General features: G+C 39.0%; 1 protein-coding gene across 1 annotated transcript in view; it reads right to left on the reverse strand.

The window, feature by feature from the left end:
• The window catches only part of THEMIS (thymocyte selection associated), a 227,030-nt gene that overhangs the window by 183,974 nt on the left and 20,291 nt on the right, over nt 1-22,765 (reverse strand). Inside the window, exon 2 of the mRNA XM_030886730.2 lies at nt 10,567-10,725. Coding sequence (XP_030742590.1) covers nt 10,567-10,725 — 159 coding nt within the window. The remainder of the gene's footprint in view (nt 1-10,566; nt 10,726-22,765) is intronic.

Consider the following 22,765-nt stretch of genomic DNA (forward strand, 5'->3'; position numbering starts at 1 on the left):
TTCATCCAAGACTCTAGAATCTGGAAATGAGTCTCAAGTGTGACACTTTGGGGGTGAACTGCCTACTGGGGAGATATTTTCATATTGTTTTGAGGAATTTGACCCTAGGTTTTGATAGATTGTTCTGAATTTAACCACCATAATTCTATGCTCATAATGAGTAGATTAAAGGGAGAAAGAAAAGTTGCAAGCACATTTTAAATGCAAATGTTTTGCTGCTTGTAGTTAGTCACAAGGTATGCATTATGCACAGTTGCTCAAGTACTCTTGAACAAAAGAAAAAGCAAAGGGCCAAGGCATTTCTGAAACTGTGTTTTATTCATGGCCCTGAAAGGTAGTTGAAGCCACCTGAGGAAGGAGTAACCCTCCCTCAATTTAATGATCTTAATTTTGCTAATGGAATGTTAGTAAAAAGAGTTTGGGAGCCATGTGGAGCTGACTGCGTTGTTCCGTACTGATGTTGCCTGCAAATTAAATGTACCTAAGTAGCCACCTGTTTATGCTTACGATTATGTAAAGCCCCATATGTTTCCATCTCTACACATGGGAGGTAAATATTGAACAAAGTATTCTGGTGTGAAGGGTGAAAACAGCGGCAATTCTTCTGTAACTGTCAACATATGCTGTGGTGTTTCCTTGTCATGTCATGCTTTGCCTGACATATTTGCTGATTTTTACCATGCAGTGCGCAAAAAGAAAACCACTGTTACCCATGATTTTATAAAACAATTAAAAATCAGTTTGCATTAAATTCAAATTAGGAAGAGATATAATTTTCTGATGTAGGCATTTGTTTTAAATGGATTCAGAGCTTAGGATTTAAATAGGTTTTTATTTGCACAATAAAGAAAATTGAGGGTTTTTTTTCCCTCCCCCTAAATTCACCAGCATATAAAAGGAAGCATTTTCTTTCTGAGCATATCTTTCAGTTGTCATATTGTTAGGTAACAAAAACTAAATCCAATAACCAATTTGGAAATCCCACCTAAGATCAGCATTCGGGTCTTCAACTGACAGCTCACCCCATGCCAGGGAATTGACCTGGAAAGGAGCAGGCGATCTGATCGGATCCCTAATGAAGAGGAACTCAGAGAGATTTTGCCGTGAGCCTCTCTAATGCACTGGAGGACCTGATGTACTAACGCCTCTGGAATTCCCCAAAGATCAGCCATAGAGTGGTTTTCATGGAAGACCAGCGGAACAAGATATTGATCACTTAAACCCTGACTAGTTTGTGCCTAAATGAAAAGGGTTTAAATATTGGCCAATTCGGAGACCTGGACATTTGTAGCTATACTAAATTCCCAACGAAGGATTCACAGGAAGACCCGGAAAATGAGAGAAAAAGATGGAAGCATGGCCATAGCACCCCAAGCTAAGACTAAGGACCATCTCTGAGAAACTAGAAAGAATTTATTCAGAAATCACGAGGATTGAATTCAAATGAGTAAAGCATTAGAGGTCTACCCATGCTGGTCTTGTGTGACAGAAGAATACTTCTGAATTGTAAAAAGATAACAAAACAACAAGAAGAACAGCAAAGAGTAATACGGGTTTTTGGTGAACACTGTGAGAGGTAGAACTTGCCAGAACTGCCTGGTTTCTCTGGGTCTCACAGTGTTCCACCTCTGACAGGCGCGGTCTTTCTTCCCGCTTCGATTAATGGAAAATATTTGACTTTCCTTCTCTGACAGGTTTTCCCCTTATACAGATTCCAGGTTTCAATGGTTTTATTTTATTGAGCACTTACTATGTGCCGAGGTCATAGTAAGCATTTAACCATCACCTCATTTTGCTTACTAATTTTGGGGTGGGGTGGAATTATGAAGTAAATAGTATTAATATGCCAACTTTGTAGATGCAGAAACTGATTGTTTTTAAAAACTGATCACTGAAGCAGGTGAATAAACTCACCCAATCTACAGATAGTGTGTAATATAAATTTTGATAAAAATTAAAGGCAAATAGTGTTGTATCCACAATCCTGCAATAGCAGTGATCTACACATAGATACTTGGATAGACATGCAGCTGAACGGGTGTGGGAGTAAGAGTGGGAGTTTACCCATGAATATATCTAGGTCTGACATAGGATATTTGTATATGAGTATCTACCTGTGCTGAAAATAATATCCAGGAACATGGTAAATCACACAGGGGCCAAACTATAAAAATTTCTTAGCCGTGGGCGAAGGTACCAGGAACAAAGTTGACACAGACAATTGGTCAAACAGTTCACAAAGACAATATTCTACATCCTACTTTGTTCAGTAGTGACAAGAGTCTTAAAAGCCTGTGATAGGCCACCTGGGGTGCAACTACAGTGGGTGAAAACATCATTTTAACCTAGAAACAAAAGAAAATTTCTACCACAAAAGAGTCCTGGTAGCTGTTTAAATGTAGAGGGTTCAGAGAAATAATCTGATCATGTACTAAAGAGTGGGAGAAAGGGGGCCAGGGGCAAAGATAGGCCAGAAATTAGAACTGAATAACTAGTACAAAAACCTTTTTGGGTATTTTGATTAATTCACAGTTTTTGCATACTCTGTTCAGAAAGAATATTTTTGTCTAGGAAAACACTTTGTATAACAGGCACAGATGAATTTATTTTGCTTAAGTGAGCACAGTTGGGGGAAGAGGTGCTTACAAGAGTTGGCCCAGCTAAAATGGAAGAATAACGCTTGATTCTTCAGATAGCAAGTTCTCAAGAGGCTAAAGATGCCTATTTAGTACTGTGCTGGATCCTATGGTATCACAACACGCAGATGGAAAAAGAGGAGCAAATTCTGCCTCATAGCTTGAACCCCATAGCAAACGTTTCCCAAAAGGAAGATTAAAAAGGCCGTTCGCTATAAAGTTATTCAGTATATTTTAATACTTAGTGTACTAATAATTTTAGCATACATAGCCTTAGTAAATTATACTTTAACATAGTTAATATGTATAGATGTTCCAGTACATACCTTATCTATTAAGCTTCCTATATGGCAGTGGTTCTCAACCTTCCTAATGCCTCGACCATTTAATACAGTTTCTCATGTTGTAGTAACCCCCTAAACACAAAATTATTTTCATTGCTACTTCATAACTGTAATTTTTGCTACTGTTATGAATCGGATGACCCCCGTGAAAGCATCATTGAACCCCCAAAGGGGTTGCGACCCACAGGTTGAGAACCTCTGCTATAAGGTCTTCAACCATGAAACTGTAAGTTTTTCTAGGAGACTAATCTTATGAAAGTCAACAATGCAAAGGGGTTCCTAATGCAATTGTCAATTGATTTACTAAGTTTTGGTGATGCTGACCATGGTTCCCAGTAGAGAAAGCATTCAGAACCCAGGTCCTCTATCAAACTGTCTATTCTGTGATTTCCAGTGCAGTGTTCGCTACACAGCTCCTATACTGAGCACTTGCCAAAGGACTGCTAGAAGTGTGTGTGGTTCCTTGGGATTGAAAGGTGCTGTAAGTGTAGGATAGTAACCGTGTCTAAAAGACAGCATAAAAATAATGTGAAATTCTTATCCATGTTTTTACATATCGATTAAACACCAGAAGGATATTTTGGACAGGCTTGATTGAATAAAATATATATAATGTTTAAAAAATAGTGTTTTTAGTATGTGGTCGCTAACCTCCAAGATGGCCCACAGAGTTCCATACCTCTTGGTCATTACATCCTGTATAGTCCCCTCCCAGATTGTACCAAGGTGGGTTTATATAACCATGACCAGAAGGGAAATGCAGAAAGGATAGTATGTGATAGCTAGGTTTAGGTTACAGAGTTGTGGGTTCAAGTTTCCACTCTTTCTTCTTCTCACATCAGTCACTCTGGAAAAACATTACTGAGTAGACCATGGAGTGAACAAATGCAGTGTCCTGTCAACAGCCACATGTATGAGCTTGGAAGTGGATCTTCCAGCTCCAAGACGGCAGGCACGGTCTCCAGACACATCGAAGCTCAAAAGAGAGCATCAGTCAGAATTAAGCCGGCTAAGTCATTCCCACATAGCTGGGCCAAAGGAATGATGGGAAATAACAAAGCTTGGTTATTTTAAACCGCTATATGTAGAGGTCATTTGTTGTTCAGTAATAGATAACTAGTGCCGTGTGACTGCTAGCAAACCCGAGATTATTTTTGTGGCTCACCTTATATTTCTATTGCACAATGCTGGTGTAGATTCAATTCAGTCACTTACTGTGTGATCTTGGGCAAGTTACTTGACTTTTCTGGCATGATATTCTCTCAGCATGTTTAGAGCATTTCTATAGGTTAAAAACATTTAGAACAGTGCCTGCTGGGACAGTGTGTTATCAAGGTGTTTTTTCTTTAATGTAATAAGGATATTCAGTTTTGCATGTGATATGGGCCAGGTAGAGTATAGGGTAGCAGAGAATGCTCTATCTTTAACCTCTATTACCACATTTTTTATGAGCATCCTACGTATAGCAATGGCATTCCTACATAGAAAAAAAAAATATATATATATATAAAATGATAAAAACTCAGACTTTAAAAAAACCTAGCCTTGTAATCTTAATAATGGTTTTATAGAAGTTACCACAGATTTTTAGACATACGATTTAGAGACATTTAACATAAACTAACTTTTTGAAAGGGAAACAAATAATAAACTTCCCTTTGTCATAAAAAATGTACTGAAACTATTTCTTCAAGGCTATGTCTCATAACTAAAGAGAAGGTATTTATTATTGATGCTCTGTAACAATAAAAGAAAGGAACAAATCTTTCCAGGAGATAACCCAGAAATTTGCAACTTTACTTTAAACCAACCATTATATGATTTACCCATCTATAGTAGTACACCATCTACTCTCAGAAATCGAGATATATTTCTGCTGTATTGGCAAGAGTGGCATATTTTCTACCCGGTAAAAAGGTTCTGCAAAAAGATCTGTCTTTAAAATGAGTGAATTGTGTTCCTAAAGCTGCAAGTTTGTTTTTGTATAGTACTGAAATGATTGTTCTTGTTTATTTTAATGTTTGATCAATTTCTGAAGTGACAAAGTAGAGACAACATGAAAACCTAATGTTCATAAAAGACCCATATACGTAGATGGTGGCATAGAGGTTGTGGGTTGGGCTGCGATCTGTAAGGTTGGCAATTCGAAACCACCAGGAGCACCTCAGACAGGATTTCCACTCCCATAGAGTTACCATCTCAGAAACCCACAGGAGCAGTTCTACCCTGTCCTGCAGGGTCACTGTGAGTCAGTATTAACTCGATGGCAGTGAGTTTGGGTTTTTGAGTGGTATATCTTGGAAGTTTATTTCCTCATTCATATTTCTGTGAAAAAAATCAGCTTCCAGCTTGTCTCTTGAAAGTGTCCTTGCAAAATCCGTCCAAGATTTTCCTTTCTTGACTTTTGCTTCAGCCTGTATTTATTTAGTGATACAGATAAAGCAAGGGCAGAATATATAGGGATCTTTCTGCACTGAAGCATTGTTATTTAAAAATAACCCATACTAGGCACTCTTGCCAAGGTTATTGCCATTTACATTGAGAATTTTGAATTATTATAATAAACTGAGGGTTTATAATACTTTACTTTGATAAGGAAGTGTGGACAACATCAGCAAGAATTGCAGAATACGGACTTCTGAAAGTTGTTTCCTCCATTAAAGAAAGGAGAAAATTAAAACTGTCAGAATCAACTCATCTTCAAGACTCTAAAAATTAACAAAATGTTTTCAGTAATCTAGAAACATTTACTTTAAAAGGAGTGGTGGTGCAGAATCCTGGAAAGAAAATTGAATTCCAAGGTGTAATATTCCTATACCCACAATCCAGCCCTAAGGTCGTTTTGAGAACCACACCTATGAATACAGTAAAACCAGCAGTCTGACAGCAATGGAAGGGAACAGAAATCTGTTGACGCTCGATCAAACCCTTCTTTCCAGAGACCTTTCATTGTTTGGCCTATCTGGTGACCCTCTAGGAGGCTATACTTCAAGGCTGTTGTTTATTTTTCTAACTTAGAGCTACCCAATGAGAAGTCTATTTTTCTGGAACATCATCTTCCAGTTGCCCTTAGTGGTAGATAACAGGTGGGGCAATTGTGACTCATGGCAACCCTATACAACCCTATAGGGCAGAGTAGAACTGTTCTTTTGGGTTTCTGGGGCTGTAAATGTTTGTGGGAGAAGCAAGGATAGAGAACTTGGTGTTTTCAAACTAGCTGGCCTCTGGGTTAGTTACCCAACACATCCACTATGCCCTATAGGCTCCTCTGTCATGCTTCCAGAAAGCTCAAAATAATGTTTTAAATAGCAACTACTCAAGTTAAACTTTTAGCCAAATGGTACATGTTTCAACTATGATAATAAGAAACATGACTCCTACCAGAAGATTCAAGTCATTTTTAACTTATTAAATATTTTTGTGCGTATTTTCTCCTAAATACTGTGAGGATTATAGAATTGACTGAGATTCAGATTCTGGTCTCAGCAACCTTGTAATCTGTTGAGCAGATGGTGTTGGTAATAAGAGCAAGAGAATAATTTCAATTACATGTAATGTGTGATAAATATCATGAAAAATGTGTAAAAACCTATAGTGATTTTGAAAAAGAACTGCTCCATCTTAGGAAAGTCTTATAATACTTAGGGAAGTCTTAAAAAACAATGATTCGCAGTCATGATTATTTATATGAATCTCTTTGGGAACTGGGAGAAAATCTGATGTCCAAAATTTACTCAGGCTAAATAAATCAGAGTATTTTGGCAAGTGACCCCAAATCAGGGTTTTTTAAGGCTACTAGTGATAGTTAGGCTTATTGTGCCAACCTGGCCAATAGGAACATATGGGATTAATCAGGTCACAGTTTGATTGGAAGGCAAAGAGGTAAATGGCTTTCCAAGGCCCGCTTCCCTCTCTCTTGCTTTCTGGTGATCAGAGAGTACTGGTTCTCTGACTCAGCCTGTGAGCTATACTACCTGTGGGTCAGGCCAGCCCATGAATCGTGATCCTAGAGCTGGAGGCTCGTCAAGACCTGCTTTGCCATGCTGCTGGTGCATACAGTGCTTGAGCTTGAGGCAGGTAGATTCTGTTGCCTTGCAATGCTTAACGTTCAATATCCCATCCAGGCCTGCTTCGCTAAGCTCCCAAACTACTGGCTGTTGCTGACCCACCCTGCTGCTTGCTGCCTGTGGGCAGACTCTGCTTACCTTGCAACAGGGAGGACAATGCTGTCTGCTTCCTTGATCTTGGACCTGGCAGCCCATGTGAGTTGAAGGACTTCCAGTATATTAACTGTTCCACATGAGTTGAAAAGAGCCCCCTGGACTAATTAGCTGTTATATTCCTTCTCACTATATAAATGTATCCTCCTATAGAAACGTATCCACTTATAATCATAAGTGAAGTGTCCTGGTTTCATTTCTCTAGAGAACCCTGCCTAACCCACTACTTAAATGTTTTCAATGTTCAGGGATATTTGTAAAGGAATGAGATGATGAAGGATAGATAGATAGAACTGAATAATAGGTAGGGTTTCAGTTGAAGAGAGGGCTTAGAAAATTGTTCTCCTTCAGGGTGCAGTGTAGTAATGATGAAACAACTTTCCTCTAGTTCTTAAATGCTTTCTCCCCGCCCACTATCATGGTCCAAATTCTACCTTACGAATCCGGCTAGACCAGAGGATGTACACTGGTACAGATAGGAACTGGAAACACAGGGAATCCAGGATGGATAATCACTTCAGGACGAGTGCTGAGAGTGGTGATACCAGAGGGTGGAGAGAAGGTAGGGTAGAAAGGGGGAACCGATTACAAGGATCTACATCTAACCCCCTCCCTGGGGGATGGACAACAGAAAAGTGGGTGAAGGGAAACGTCAGACAATGTAAGACATGACAAAACAATAATAATTTATAAATTATCAAGGGATCATGAGGGAGGGGGGAAGGCGGAGAAAAAATGAACTAATACCAAGGGCTCAAGTAGAAAGCAAATGTTTTGAAAATGATGATGGCAATAAATGTACAAATGTGCTTGACACAATGAATGGATGTATGGATTGTGATAAGAGTTGTTTGAGTCTCCAATAAAATGATTTTTTAAAAAGAAAATAGAATTGCTCTTCTCAATATGGCTAATGTATTTTCATTTTCCAAGTCTCTGCTAAAACATGCAATTTTCTGAAAAGCTTTTCCTGACTCCTCTGATGATGCTAATAACAATAATCTTAATACTGGTAATAAAAGCCAACACATATATAGCTACTATATGTCAAGTACTATTGTAAGCACTATAAGTATATTTCAATATTTAATCCTCCCACCAACTTGAGGAGATTGATGGTATTATTATTTTTCCCATTTTAAATGAAAGAGGAGTAAATAACTAAACATTACACACCTAAGAGTTTATACACAACTAATATGTAACAGAGTTGGAACTCAGATATAATGACTCCAGACTCTATGTTCTAAAACAATGTTGATAAAATTTACATGCTCTTTTCCAAAGGTCCTTTGAATCCTAATATCCTTCAATCATCATGACTCACATTATATTATAAATGTTTATTAGTTTATCTCTCCCACTAATCCTTTTTCATTCAATAAGCATTTATTGTGCAACATTCTCTTGCTGGAAAATATGCTTGCTACTGACAACACAAAGTCAAGTATATCATATCTGTCAAGGAGGTTTAGTCTAGAAGAGGCTTCTATAAACTATGGTCCAGAGGCCACTTCTACTTCCATCTGCTCATTGTTTTGTTTTTAAATAAAGTTTTATTAAGGTATATAGAAGTGCATTAGTATACGTACTGCCTGCAGTGGACTATTTGTAACAGAAATCATCTGGTTAGATTTATTTTTTTAATTTGCTCCTTTAGCAAACAAACAAAACACTCTAATCCTTTACAGAAACTGGTTGCTGACTCCTGGTTGGAAATAAAGAAGGGCAAACGAGGAAATCATCAGTGAGTACCCAATGAAGTACACAATCTGGTGCCCAAGATCTTCTGAGAACATGAAGGATACCAACCGAGCTTTATGAAAAAAATTTAAATGCATCGGTCAGATGATCCGTGAATGTAAACAGAGGTCAATAATATTAATTTTGTAAGGTTACTGGAGCTATATAAGCAAAGAAGGGCAGTCAAACTTGTCAAGAAGATCTCAGGAAACTAACGCGGCTGCCTTTGAGGCAATCCGAATTCACAGTGAAGGAGCACTGGTGGTCCAGTGGTTACGAGTTGGGCTGCGATCTTCATGGTCAGCAGTTTGAAACCACCAGCACTCTTCAGGAGAAGGACTGGGCTTTCTACTCCCGTAAACAGTAACACAGGGGTTCCCTATGAGTCAGCACTGACTTGATGAGAGAGAGAGAGAGTAGTTTATAGGGACCCTGTAGAGGGCTTCCAAGACTGTAACTCTTTGCAGGTGCTGCCGGCTTCATCTTTCTCTTCTAAGTGGCTGCTGGGTTCAAACTGCTGACCAAACAGCGAAAGCCCAATGAGTAACCCACTCTTTCACCAAGACACCTTTGTCAAGATCAGACGGGTCAATTTAGCAATGATCCTGAGGCTAGAGCAATGCCACAAAGAAGGCAGATGTATCTACAAGATATCAACTAATTCCAAAAATCTTACAAATATAACATTTGATTTTGTAATTCTTATTATCTAGCATAGTCACCTGTGCATATTGTTGGCACTTACTAAATATCAATTAGAAAAGATTGTCTTAAGCACAGGGCATTTATTGAACAGAGGGGAACATATTTGCCTCTCTTAGTATTTCGTTGCTGCTGGGTGCAGTTGACTCGGTTTCTACTCAGTGACCTTATGGCGTGCTGGCGCTTTAGTGGTTATGTTTGGAATAGCTGCTGATATTCCAAACCAACAGCTGCTCCTGGGCTGAAAGACTGGGCTTTCTACTCCTCTGAAGAGTTACAGTCTTGGAAACCCAGGGGGCAACATAGAACCCCTATCTAATAGGGTCACTATGACTTGGAATTGACTTCGTGGTGGTGAATACCCCTAAAGGACCTAACAGAACGGCCCCATTTGGCCTCCTAGGCTAGAATCTTTACTGGAGTAGATTGCTAGGCCTTTTATCCCACAGAAGGGCTGGTGGAGTCCAACTACCGATCTTCCAGTTAGTAGCTAGACACCCAACTATCGAGCCATCATCATACTGAAATCAAAAGGATCCCCCACCCCAATAACCAAGAAATAAAGCAAAAAATGTATCCTAAAGAAAATAACTGCCTTTTAAATTTGTTCTCCTTTGTTAGATATAAACTGAGTAATCATTTTCTGTTGGGTTCATTCCCACTCAGAGGGGGTCCCATGTGTGTCAGCATAGGATTGTGCTCCATAGAGTTTTAAACAGCCACATTCTTTTGGGAGTAGATCCCAAGGTGTTTCTTCCAAGGTACCGCAGAGAGAATTCAACTTGTCAAACTTGCACTTAGCAACCGAATGCTCAACCACTGGCACCACATGAGGAGTCCAGAGTTATATAACTAACTATTAGATACATAATTATTAACAATATCGTTTTACTGATCTGAAATTTTTGTGATGTACTGTACCTGGAAAATTCATAGGCAGTTCAAATGACCGTGAAGACTGACCACTTTCCCTGTGTTCACAGATTTCAGCTATGATCTTTTTAATTTTGAGACCAATAATTTTAATCACTTCTCCTGTTGACAAGCAGCATTCGTTTCCAAACATTTCATAAACTGAGCCTAAAAAAGAAAAAGAAAAACCATCTTGAAAAATATATACAATGAAGAACAAAATAGGAAGGAACCTCAATATAAACTTTTTTACTTAGTTCCTCTCAGTTCTCTTCTAAACAGGAATTTAATCAAGCGTGAGAAAATATATAGCACGTAGCAGGAAGCATATCAGATTTTCACTGTATCTACTGAGGAAAGTACAAACAAACTTTTTTTTAAAGAAATCGTTATTCCAAATTGAATTTATGGTCTCTTCAGCACCTTTTGCTCTTCATTCCAAGGTCAAACGAGAAACATGTCTTCCCCTGCTGGGATTTATTTTCCATTTTTGCTAGGTCACAAAATTAGGCTCACACAAGTCAACAACGATCTTAGTAAGTGCTACAAAAAAGGTTGTAATACTATCTAAGATATAAAGACAGAGAGAAGGTCAGCACACCAGGGCTTTGTAATAAGAGCAACATATCTATATTTCTGACTTGTTTCTCTCCATCATTATGAACATAAGACTTGTAGTCCACTTTTAACTCTGGGTGTTCGGCAAGCTGAAAGCAACTACCAATATCTTTATAGCAATGGAGCCTTGACGAATTTAGAAGTCTCCCTCCCCTTCAGGATCCCCGTCTTCTTTCCACCAAACCTTCTGTTGTAGATGCTAAAGCTTGACTTTTCATCTTGTATCTTCCTGCTGGAAGGACAGCGGGCTGGGAGATCAATAGGAGAGAGAATAGACAAAACTTGTGGATCATCTACCCTTATAAAAAAAGGGGGAATGTAATCCAACAACTATATCTTTATCATGTTGAAAAGGAACAGTAAACTAAACGACGATGAATATATATCCTCTTGATTTTGCTAGAATATAAAGTATATGAACACAGAATTTTAGACACATGTGGTTTCAGAATTGTTTTCTACTGAACTCCTGCCTCACAGAATCATGTTTGCTATATGGCAGCCAGCCAAAGCATGTTTAAGGGGTGAATCTTCATCCTAAATGCTCCTAAGCCTGACTTCAAATTCATTTGAAACAACTTTCTACAACCGTATCGGAGGCCCAGTAGAAAACAAGTGGCAGTCAATAATTTGAGAAGGGGCAAAATACATGGGCATGGGCTCTAGAAAAATTATTAAAAAGCTAGCTATGTATCCCTGCACTAGTAACTAGAGTTACAACTACCTTTAGGTCCAAATAACAATGAATAGAATTGTGTGCAGTAGAATGGCTTGAAAGAAATTGCAACTGTCAGTCTAGGGACACACTCACTTCTAGGCCACCTCAAACACGAATACACGGACCTAAATTTTCTCACTGCATTTGCTCTTCTGCCGGAGCATCCTATTGGCCAAATCTAGGGAAGGACCATCGAGCAGAGGCCGAACTACAAGCCCAGCATTATTATCAACCTTATCATCTCCTGCTTCATGGGAGTTATTTTCAGTCGTAGTGGTCTATCGCGAGCGCCTGCGGGGCATACATTGAGTTACTAAGTGAAAGACCAGCATTGTGAATCCACCCAAATGCATCTCAGAGGAAAGACTTGAAAATCTACTTCTGAAAAATTAACCTATCCCTGTTAAGTCAATTCCAACGAAAAAAGTCCCGATGAATTCACCATCAGTAATCCTCCGCAGCATACTTCCACCGACACCCAGGAGGTCACTTTGACTTAGAACTGACGCAGTGGAAACTGGTTAGCGGCGTAGCTGCTCCTCAAACTGCGAGTAGATACTCTACAGGCTTTGCTCACTGCTGTGTGTGCTGTGGATTCTGCTTCACGGAACCCCGGGTGTAGACCATGACCTAAAGGCCATGACCTTTAGGAATGCGATCACCAGTCCTCTATCTTCTGCGAATGAGGCCCCTCTGGTGGAGTCACACTGCCAACAGTTCGACTCCTCGGGGGGCATTTACACATGCACCCCCGAGGGACTCTTCTCTCAAATGGTTCCCTTCAGTTCAGACTTTCATTAACGTCAATACAAGTTCAAATTCTTGATGGAACAAATTTAGGTGTCAAAATAATAATAATAAATTCACAATGACATCTTGTGTGAACTCAGGATAGTTGTTTTTTATAATCTCATTAGCAAATAATCATATACTGACATTTTACATCGTTCATATTACCTCATCCTGTACTTAATTTTATCTAAGTTTAGTTTTTCTTTATCCAATTAGATTGTAAGCTCGAGAGAAAATATAATACTATAATTTTGCATAACCACAACACATCAACTTCCTTTCTGCATTCATTCAGCAAAATCTAATGAAAACCCAAGATATGTCAGGTATTGAGATTGACAATAGTTAATAGAGATAAAATGTATAATCTCTTCCTCCCAGCGCTGCTGCTTTGAAGGGAGGCAAATAATTGTAACAGATTATGAGAAAGCTAGAATATGGGAATTCTCGAAGATCCTTCAGTACAAGGGTTAAGCGCTAGGCTGCCCTCCAAAAGATCGGCACTTCAAAGCCACAAACTACTCCAGGAGAGAGCAGACCTGGAGCTCTGCTTCCATGAAGCTTGCAGTTCAGAAAAGCCACGGGGCAGTTCGACTCCGTCCTGCAGCGTGACCATGAGTTGGAATGAAGCAACTTGAGGGCACATAACATGGGAGCACATTGGGACGGGACGTTTATTTGAGTGATTACACAGGAAAGAAATTAGGGAAAGCTCCCTGGAAGCTGAGCTGTAAAAGAGCCCGATACAGTCTTAAAACGTCAAGTAGTCAAGTCGAAAATGTACGATGTGTTATAGGTTCAAAGCCACTATCATGTCTTGATCATTTAGAAGGGCTTTTATTCGGTTATATCTGGACTGCTAGAATCTAAAAGTGATTCTTTGATTGCAAAGTGGACATCGCAGTCCATCTTTGAAGGCAAAAAACCTCATTTATCATTCGTCTAGGATTTAAGCAAGTGTGGACAGAAGCAGAAAGCAAAATTAACGTTACTATTCTTTAGAGTTAGTGAGCATTACAGGGTACAACATTGATTATAACGACCTGGTAAATAAAATAAAAATAGCAATATCCTGGTTATAGCACCAAAAGGAACAATATTAATTATAATGTTCTGATCTTGAGAACATGAGAGTACATTCTAAAATCAACCACTAGTGGGGCTTTCTGAGATGGGAGGGGGAAGGAGGCAGGTCATTCAGCAGTCAACAAGGTGGTGTTACAGTGGGTAGTGCTAGTCTGTCTCAAAAAGAATGGAAAATGTTAAGGAACAAAACCAGAGAAGTGAACAAGGGTACATATAATGCAGGCTTTATGAAATCATCAATAAACAAACAAACAAAAATTCTCAACATCTGGAACCACTTCAAAGTCAGAAATCCGACGTGTCTAGGTATCAGGCTCCAGGCACAAATAGCAGCTTCAGGAGAGGGCGTAAGTACTCCAGGCTCCTGCTCGTCAAGGTGTGTTCTGCTTCAGCTGAGAGCTTCATAGATCTCAACCGGCCTCCAGACTTGCAGAAGCAGGATCTGCAATTAATAAAATCCCAGGCTAATTGTTACATGCACTGACATTGAGAAACAGTGGTATGGGCAACGAAGGTATCCCTACAGTTGTCTCTGTCCTGAGGGTTGCAAACCTCCCCCAAGAGGGAGGGCGTGCCAGGCAGTGGCACTGGTGTCACGAAGAGACAGCATGTTGTAAGTGGGGATAGCGCAGGGTCCTAGGAAGGGAAGTGCTGGGGCTATTTTTCCTTGGTCCATGAAATAGAAACGTATTTGACCTTGTCCATTTCAGGAGAATATGATTAGGCTTAACTTCAGCACAACGAGTGTCTAATTGCAGATGCCGTGTCACTCAGAAGGATGGGCTTGTAATGCCATCTTTCTCTCAGAGGTTCAAGAGGAAGTCACAATGAAAGGGGAAACCTCTGTGAGATTACGTAACAGTCAACAGAAGCCAGACGTTCTACGAAGAGACAAATTCTGGGTCTTTCAGTCACCCAGAAAATACTTTTGATTCTTTGGTCTTTTTCCAAGTATCTCTCTTCTTTAAAAAAAAAAAGCATTTCCATTCTTCTCCTCATATAAGGAAATATGGGTCTTGACCATTTCTCTTTTATTTTTGGAGCCCCTGCATGCTGTCGTTAATGCACTCAGCTACTAACTGAAAGGACAGAAGTTCATGTACACACTGAACAAGGTGCATTGAGCAAGGTGCACAGTTCAGGTCTGATTAGATATAGACAGATAGACAGACAGACAGACAGACAGACAGACAGATAGATAGATAGACAGATATAGGGTAGCCATGAACCAGAGCCAGCTACATGGCAACGGGTGCTAGTTTTCGTACTTTAATATTTTGTAACATCCATTTTTCTCTAACCAGGAATGCTGATTGCTTGCAATTCATAAGGAGGGAGCAGCAACGTCCTGCATTAGGAAGCTGAGTCTATGCTCAAGCTCAAATCAAACATACTACAGTCCAGTCGATTCTGATTCAAGGGTATGGGACAGAATAGAACTGCCCCAGGGAGTTTTCAAGGCTGTAAATCTTCACAGGAGCCGACTGCCTCCTCTTTTCTCCCTCAATGTAGTTGGTAGATTTGAACTGCTTCCTGACACTTCATCCAACACTTCGGAGTCTGTGGCCAGTGGCAAGAATATACAGCAAAGCTCACGCCTTTGAAAGTAGAAGAATTCTTTTATATATATTTTTTACCACCAATATAATACCTCTTCAAAATATATGCTTTTCTCAGTAATAATATAAAATGGAAAGCTTTAAAAATAGCCTAATCTCCTATTATCAGAACAAACACATAATATGTATAATTGCTTTGGAAAATTTGCTGAGATGTGTGTCTAAAACATGCATTTGTGTATATACAGGCATACACAGTAAAATGGTTTTCAATTTTTTTTAACTATAAGACAAGTATTTTGAATATGCAAATCATGAATCTGTTAAATCTTTACAGAATGATTCTTTCCAAGTCAGAGCATATGTACTGAGGATAATGCCAAACATCAGAGAAGCAGGAACAAAGCAGCCTGTTTTCAGTGATCAAACATTGCCCCTGAAGGCTGTAATGAAAGAGCCATGTGCCTTTGAAAGCACCTTTTCTGTAATGCTACTTTGCTCAATAAAGATGACACATTAATATCCTTTTATGAGCTCGTTCCTGTTGGACAATTCATATAAACAATGCTCTGAGTACATCAGAACAGCCAAACAACTGGCTCACTAGACTTTCCACCACCTTCAAAGTTAAAATGTGTGGCAGTCGGGAAGAGGAAGCTTGCGTTGCTTGATTCTTTTTCCCTGGACTCAAGATGCCTCCCTGCCCCTCCTCTCCCTTCCTTTGACCACTCCTCTAGCAGCCAACGTAAAGAGTACCCTCATAAAAGCCACCCTCTTCAAAGCCTTCCTTGATCCCCACACCTAAACCACAGTGAATTTTCTCCTCTGTTCAACTAGCACTTGGCATCTCTCTCCATTATAACACTTTTCAGTTAGTCTGGCTTAGGGCATTATTATATGATCACGGGCATTGTGTCTATTTTGAAACAGAGTATGGGTTCTTAGATAAGAGACATCCTGTTAACTATATTAGAGATACATTATAATAAACATATACTACTCCCCTCAAACAGATACAGCTAGTAACACAGTTCTGGTCGCCCAGATCATTAATGGGTGTTGACGTAAAGAGCTTCACAGTAAAATGGCGATGAGGTCCTGGGAATACGGCATAGGCAGCTCAAGGCTCTGGCATGGTACACAGCTCGATTCTGTTTAATATCAAATAGACAAGTGCATGTCGGATACGCTGCCCACCTTTGGAGCATTCACAGCGATAACTCCTCAAAAGAGAAACTCGACTTGTGAAATTTGCCATTTTACCATATGTGAACCATTTTTATTCAGCTTGACTTCAAGAAGAGAGGTCATAAGATGGGATGTGTAGAAAATTACATTCCCCAAAGCCTAGTTGGTGTTATACGACACTATTGTCTAAAACCATGTCATCCCTTTGACCCTTTTAAAACTATTTCAGTTAAAAAAAAAACAAGGGAAGAGTAAACACACATGGATTAAGCCTAGGGTGAAGTCTTTTAGACCTTGCTATTGCTATCATATAGAATCGCCTTGCTATCATATAGAATGCATTGGAAAGTGGATTTTTGCAGATGCAGGTAGGTTAAAATTTAACACCGTGTCATTTGATCTCCTGTTTGACCCATTTTAAATTTGCTCTGTTTTTTTTAATATTTCCTGCTATCTTTTTGACTAAAGTCATCCTCTTTTTTTACTCTGTTATTGTTGTTAAATTTTTTGTTTTCTATTAAAAATGTTTTTCTGTATATGAAATCCAAGTTAGGTAACTCTATACAGACAGTAACTAAATTAATGGTTTGTTGGGGGCATGGCAGGGGTGGGGGGATGGGGCCCTAATAATAATGAGTACCAGAAGGAAGAAAATGTCCTGGCTTCCTTTTCTGAGGACATTGGGGGGGTATCCAAGGTGCTTCAGTGTCTGATCTAGTGGTGTAGGCTGTGCGGCAATAGAGCCTCCACTAACACTAGGCTGATCCAAACCTCTGGTAATAGAATTGCTTAGTTTTATACAAAGAAGGTTGGCAAAACACCAATTTCTGCATGTGATGTGTACCCAGGCTAATTTCCAGGGGTAGTGCTGGGAGACTTAAAGTTCTCATGAGGTTTTCCAAAAAGAAAAAAAACATGTCAGCAAGGCTTATGGTAGGTAGTTCCATGTGTGCTAAATATGTCCAGGACAGGATCAAGCGAGCTTTCCTTGTGGAGGAGCAGAACATTGTGAACATGTTGAAGGCACAAGCACTGAGTCACAAAGCTAAATATGAGGGGGTAGCCGACAAAATGGAATTTTTATTTCAAAACTATGTATTTAATTTTTTATCCAATTTCTTTTTTTAATTTAATAATTTTATTGGGGCTCATACAATTCATCACAATACATAGATCAATTGTGTAAAGCACACCTATACATTTGTTGCCCTCATCATTCCCAAAATTCGCTTTCCTCTTGGGTTCCCGGAATCAGCTCATTTTCCTTTTTTCCCCTCCCCCTCTCTCCCCCCTCCCCCCTCCCCCTTCCCCCATGAACCCTTAATAATCTATAAATTTTTATTATATCTTATCTTACACTGCCCGGTGTCTCCCTTCACCCACCCCTCTGCTGCCCACGCCCCAGAGAGGAGGTTATATGTAGATCCCTGTGATGAATTCCCCCTTTCTACCCACCCCTTCCCTCCTGATATCGCCACTGTCACCCCTGGTCCTGAGGGGTTCATCTGTCCTAGATTCCCTGCGTTTCCAGTTCCAATCTGTCATCACCATGTTCTCATGTGCCACTTTGGTACTGTGCTGTCAAAGCCATCCCCAGTTTTATGCACACAATAATATATCTGCACATCCACCGAGATAAGAGAGGCTGGACAAAGAAAATGTGAGAAGAAAATAAAGGGACCGATGGCCCCAGAAGGACATGGGAGTATGGGAGGTAGGGGAAGGGAGGAGGGTTGGCCAACCTAGGGAGAAGGGAGCAACAAATGGTTCAAAACCAATGGTAGGGAGGGGATGGGAGGATTGATAGGGAGTGACCAAGGGCAAGGTAACTGAGAGGAATTACCGAAACCAGAATGAAGGCTGAACATGGTAATGGGGCAGGAGGAAAGCGTAAGGAAATAGAGGAAAGGAGTAGGAGGCAAAGGGCATACATAGAAGCCTAAATATGGACATGTACATATGTAAATATATTTAAGATTGTGGAGGAAACAGACCTAGGTGCAAATAATTGTAGGTTTGGTAGTAGGGTGGCAGGTGGACATTGGGCCTCCTCATGCGCATTCCCTTAATTTTTTTTTTTTTTTAACAGAACAACCTTATCACCTCCAAAGTACTCTCCATAACACTGAATACATGTGTCCAATCTGCCATTCCATTCTTGGAAACAGTTTTCAAACTCATTGGCTGATAGCACATTCCTCTTTTTTTTCTGCATCTCTTCTATGTCATCAAATCACTGTCCTTTCATGTCCCTCTTGGTTTGTGGAAAACAAAAAGATGTCTCAAGGAGGAAGGTCAGGTGAGCAAAGTGCAGGAGGCAAAAGAGGTATGCTGGGGGTTTTGCCCAAAACTGATGCACTGAGATGGCTGCATGAGCAGGTGCATTGCTGTGGAGGCAAAACCAGTCCCCCTCTGCCACAAATCAGGGCTTTTTTTATCACACAATCTTTTCAGAACCTCTGTTACACAATCTTTTCAAAATCTCTAAATAGAAAGCTTGATTAACAACAGTCTGGCCTGGTGGAACAAACTCCAAATGTACTGTGAGTAGACCTTTTCATGCATTGGCAAAGTTGACAGACATCTAGAATGAGGTTTGTCATCAATCGACATTCCACCTTTTTTTAAAATGAGTGATATGGCAATTATATAACTGTTCAAAAATAAATAGATAAAAACACCTCAGATTGGGGTAAACAGATGTGATTATCCTATGCTTCACAATAGTGCGAATTATCAAAAGAACCTCCCCTTCACAGAGAACATGTAAGTGGGAAATTATTTTATTGGCACTTATATCACTAAATTTGCTAGCCTATAGAGTAGTAAGGATCACTACTCTAGAGGCATGTTTAAATTTTCCAATGAATCCCGAGGTAATTTGCCAAACAAAGACATTTAAAGAAGGCTCTGTGATCCATTCCCTCTTTCTACACCTCTCTGGGGGCTGGGCAACAGAGGGGTGGGTGAAGGGAGACACCAGACAGTGTAATATAAGATACAATAATAATTTATAAATTATCAAGGGTGCATGGGGGAGAGGGGAGGAGGAAGGAAAGGGGAGGGGGAAAAAAGGAAAATGAGCTGATTCCGGGAACCCAAGAGGAAAGCGAATTTTGGGAATAATGAGGGCAACAAATGTATAGATGTGCTTTACACAATTGATCTATGTATTGTGATTAATTGTGTGAGCCCCAATAAATTGATTAAAAAAAAAAAAGAAGGCTCTGACTGCAATAGTCTGGTTGGCCAGAATCCCACAAAGAGAATGACTTTATGCTCCATAAAGAAAAGGAAGAATCACTTTTACTGTATAAATAATATGTCTAGAAATAAATAAATGTGCAGTCTGAGTGTGTATGTGTCTTATTGGTGTATATATGTATGCACAACATACAAAAACATAGGCATGAAAGAGCAAGTTTGGAACCACACTTGGAACAGATTCTATTATTTAAATATTAGATATATTACCGGGAGGTATATCTGTGATTGCATATCTCCTTTAAAGTCATGGGGCCTCTCCCTGTAAAACGTATTCCCCAAATATCAGTAGAAAGAGGGTCACTGTCATCATTAAGAAAAATGATATCGAGTTCTGCTTAGGAGTTAGGAGTTGAAGTATTGCCCAGGAAGTAAAGCCAAAAGGCAGAGGGGTGTCAGAGAGTGCAGTGAATGGTGGGGAATCCCCAAAAGGCTGTTTGTGGGGAGGCAGTGAAAGCCTTTTGTGAGTTGGAAACAGTGGAGCCTGGGAGTCAATACATCAAATTAAAATACTAACAAAGTCAGAAACCAGAAAGTGAGCAACAGTGCAACCACTGGGAGGACGTGGAAGGCAGGTTTCTTGGGGACGTAAAAATATTCCGTTACTTATACCAACTAAAAACATAATGTTTGTTTAATGGCATCATATATTGATTTAATAGATTAAATAAAATTTTAATCTAAGGAAGTGTGCAAGATGTGGTACTGATAGAAGTCATAAACATCAATCATCAGAAGAAAGAGGTTTTAAGGATGTATGTATGTTTTCCTATCATGGTGAAACCAACCCCTGGCTCCGCATCTTGTGAGACTTATTGACCAAATAATCCCACAATTCCTCCATGGCATCATAAATAACATATCTGAATTTCTTTTCTGAATAGTGTTGTATTGAGTATTGATTTATTGTCCTACGAAAAAACTTGTTTCAATTACCTGTTATAGACTCTGATAGATTTGCTTGTGCTTAATATTTTAAATATAAAATAATGCTACTATAGACTTTTATGATTATTTAAAATTATAAGCTGTTTTCATGTTCCATTTAATGAATATAAATGTACTTACTCCTTTGATTATACAGAGACTCCAATGCACCATCATATGTTCATACCGGTACTATATATCAAAAATGAAGCTATATTATTTTATAAGCTTCCCCATTATTTATCATTAATTACTATACTCTTTTTAAATTATAATTCACAAAGTGAGGGTAAAGACATAAACTTTTGTAGAAGTGTTGAAAGCTATTTTATGTTCATTGAATCAAATAATAAAAACCTGATCTTATAATTTATGTTACTTCATTTTTTATTAATTCATTTAAGTTGTATTTTGTTAAAGTATCAGCCCATGATAAATTGGAAAAAGAAAATAAATTGGACCATTACCATAGATAGTCCCAGAAGTACTTCCCTAAAGCATTAAGTACAAACATATGATCACATTCAATTCAGGAGACCAAGCTATAATTTTGGCTAGATTAAAATGTGAACATCCAGAGAAAAGGAGAGTTATAACTTAATGCACAAAGTCTTAATAAGTGTTAATAACTCATCTCTCTCAATATCACTTGTAGCCTGGGGGCCCTGAATAAAGGACATAAGAATTTTAGTCTAATTGACAGTAATAGTTCTAATTGCAAATTATTAGATTGATAGTCTGAATTGCACATTATAATCTTGTGGCAGTGTTTGCACTTAATTGACCCTGCATGCTCTGAGTTGATGGACCTACACAGCCAAGGTCGAAAGTCACCAGCGGATGGTCTCCCTTAGAGATGAACACCTCGAGTTCTCCCCGAATAGCTTGCCAAGTCTTCTCCATAAAAGGTGTGACTAATATTTGGGAGATAGCCTCCCAATTTGTCTTTCTTATCACTAACCATACTGGAGCATTTTTAGCTGAATTCAGATATGTTGTAAGAAATATCTTTAATATAAATTGCCAAGTAAATATCTTCCAAAAGAAGATGCCAGGTATAAATTATCCCCAGCCCAGTCCTTTAGGACAAATTAATCTTGTTTTGTTTAAGTCCTCTTGACTGATATTTACCTTTAACATTTTTAATTCTCAATTGAGCTAATTTACTCCCAAAGAGTTAGTTTAAAAAAATCTAGTAGCAGTCTTTGGACCCCCACAATCCATCATTCTCCCCAGGGCAGCAAACTAAATAGAGACACCGAACATCTAATTAAACTTAATAATAATCACAAATTTATATAGCCCAATAGAAGCTGCAGAATGAGTTTCAAGTTTTATCTATATCTCTAGTAAAGCGTCAGCCACTCTAATGATCTCTCAAATCATAGACTCCGGATGTCAGGTGGAACTAAAATACCATCTTATCCTACTAATATATTAATAAAGACTGTGTTGCCTATACAACATTTGTAAGAAAAGGCTTTCCAAGCAACAATTGAACATTTGCATTGATGGCATTCCTTTATGGTGACCTAATTACTTTTGGGTAATTCTCACTGTTAAAAATATTCATTTCATTATGTACAATCTGTGTTTGTATGGAATACACATCAGAACTGTTTCTTGTGTTTGAGATCATACAGAAAACAGCTACAGTGTTAGTGGAAAATGCTGACTATACCACGGTCTGCCAATATAATAAACAAATTTATCTTTTAAGTATAGCTAGAATGTTCCTTCGAAGAGAGGATGGCAAGATTTCATCTCCAGTACATTAGGTATCTCATCAGTAGGATAAAAACCCTGGTGAAGACATCATATGTGATAAAGTGGAAAGTCAGTGAAAAAGAGTAGACCCTCAATGCAACGGATTGAAAACGGTGGCTGGCACAATGGGAGCAAACATAGGAAGGATGGCCTAGATCATGCTGCACATAACAACTCCCTTCGAGGTGTAAATAACTTGGTAGAACCTAAAACAGCAACAACAATAACAACATCATAGCAGCCTTAAAATGTTTGAAAATAGTTGTTACCAGCTGTTTCGCTGACAAAT

Source organism: Echinops telfairi, unplaced genomic scaffold (assembly GCF_000313985.2).
Source record: "Echinops telfairi isolate 266 unplaced genomic scaffold, ASM31398v2 ScPeMD7_3533;HRSCAF=4204_0, whole genome shotgun sequence".
Taxonomy (NCBI): Eukaryota; Metazoa; Chordata; class Mammalia; order Afrosoricida; family Tenrecidae; genus Echinops; species Echinops telfairi.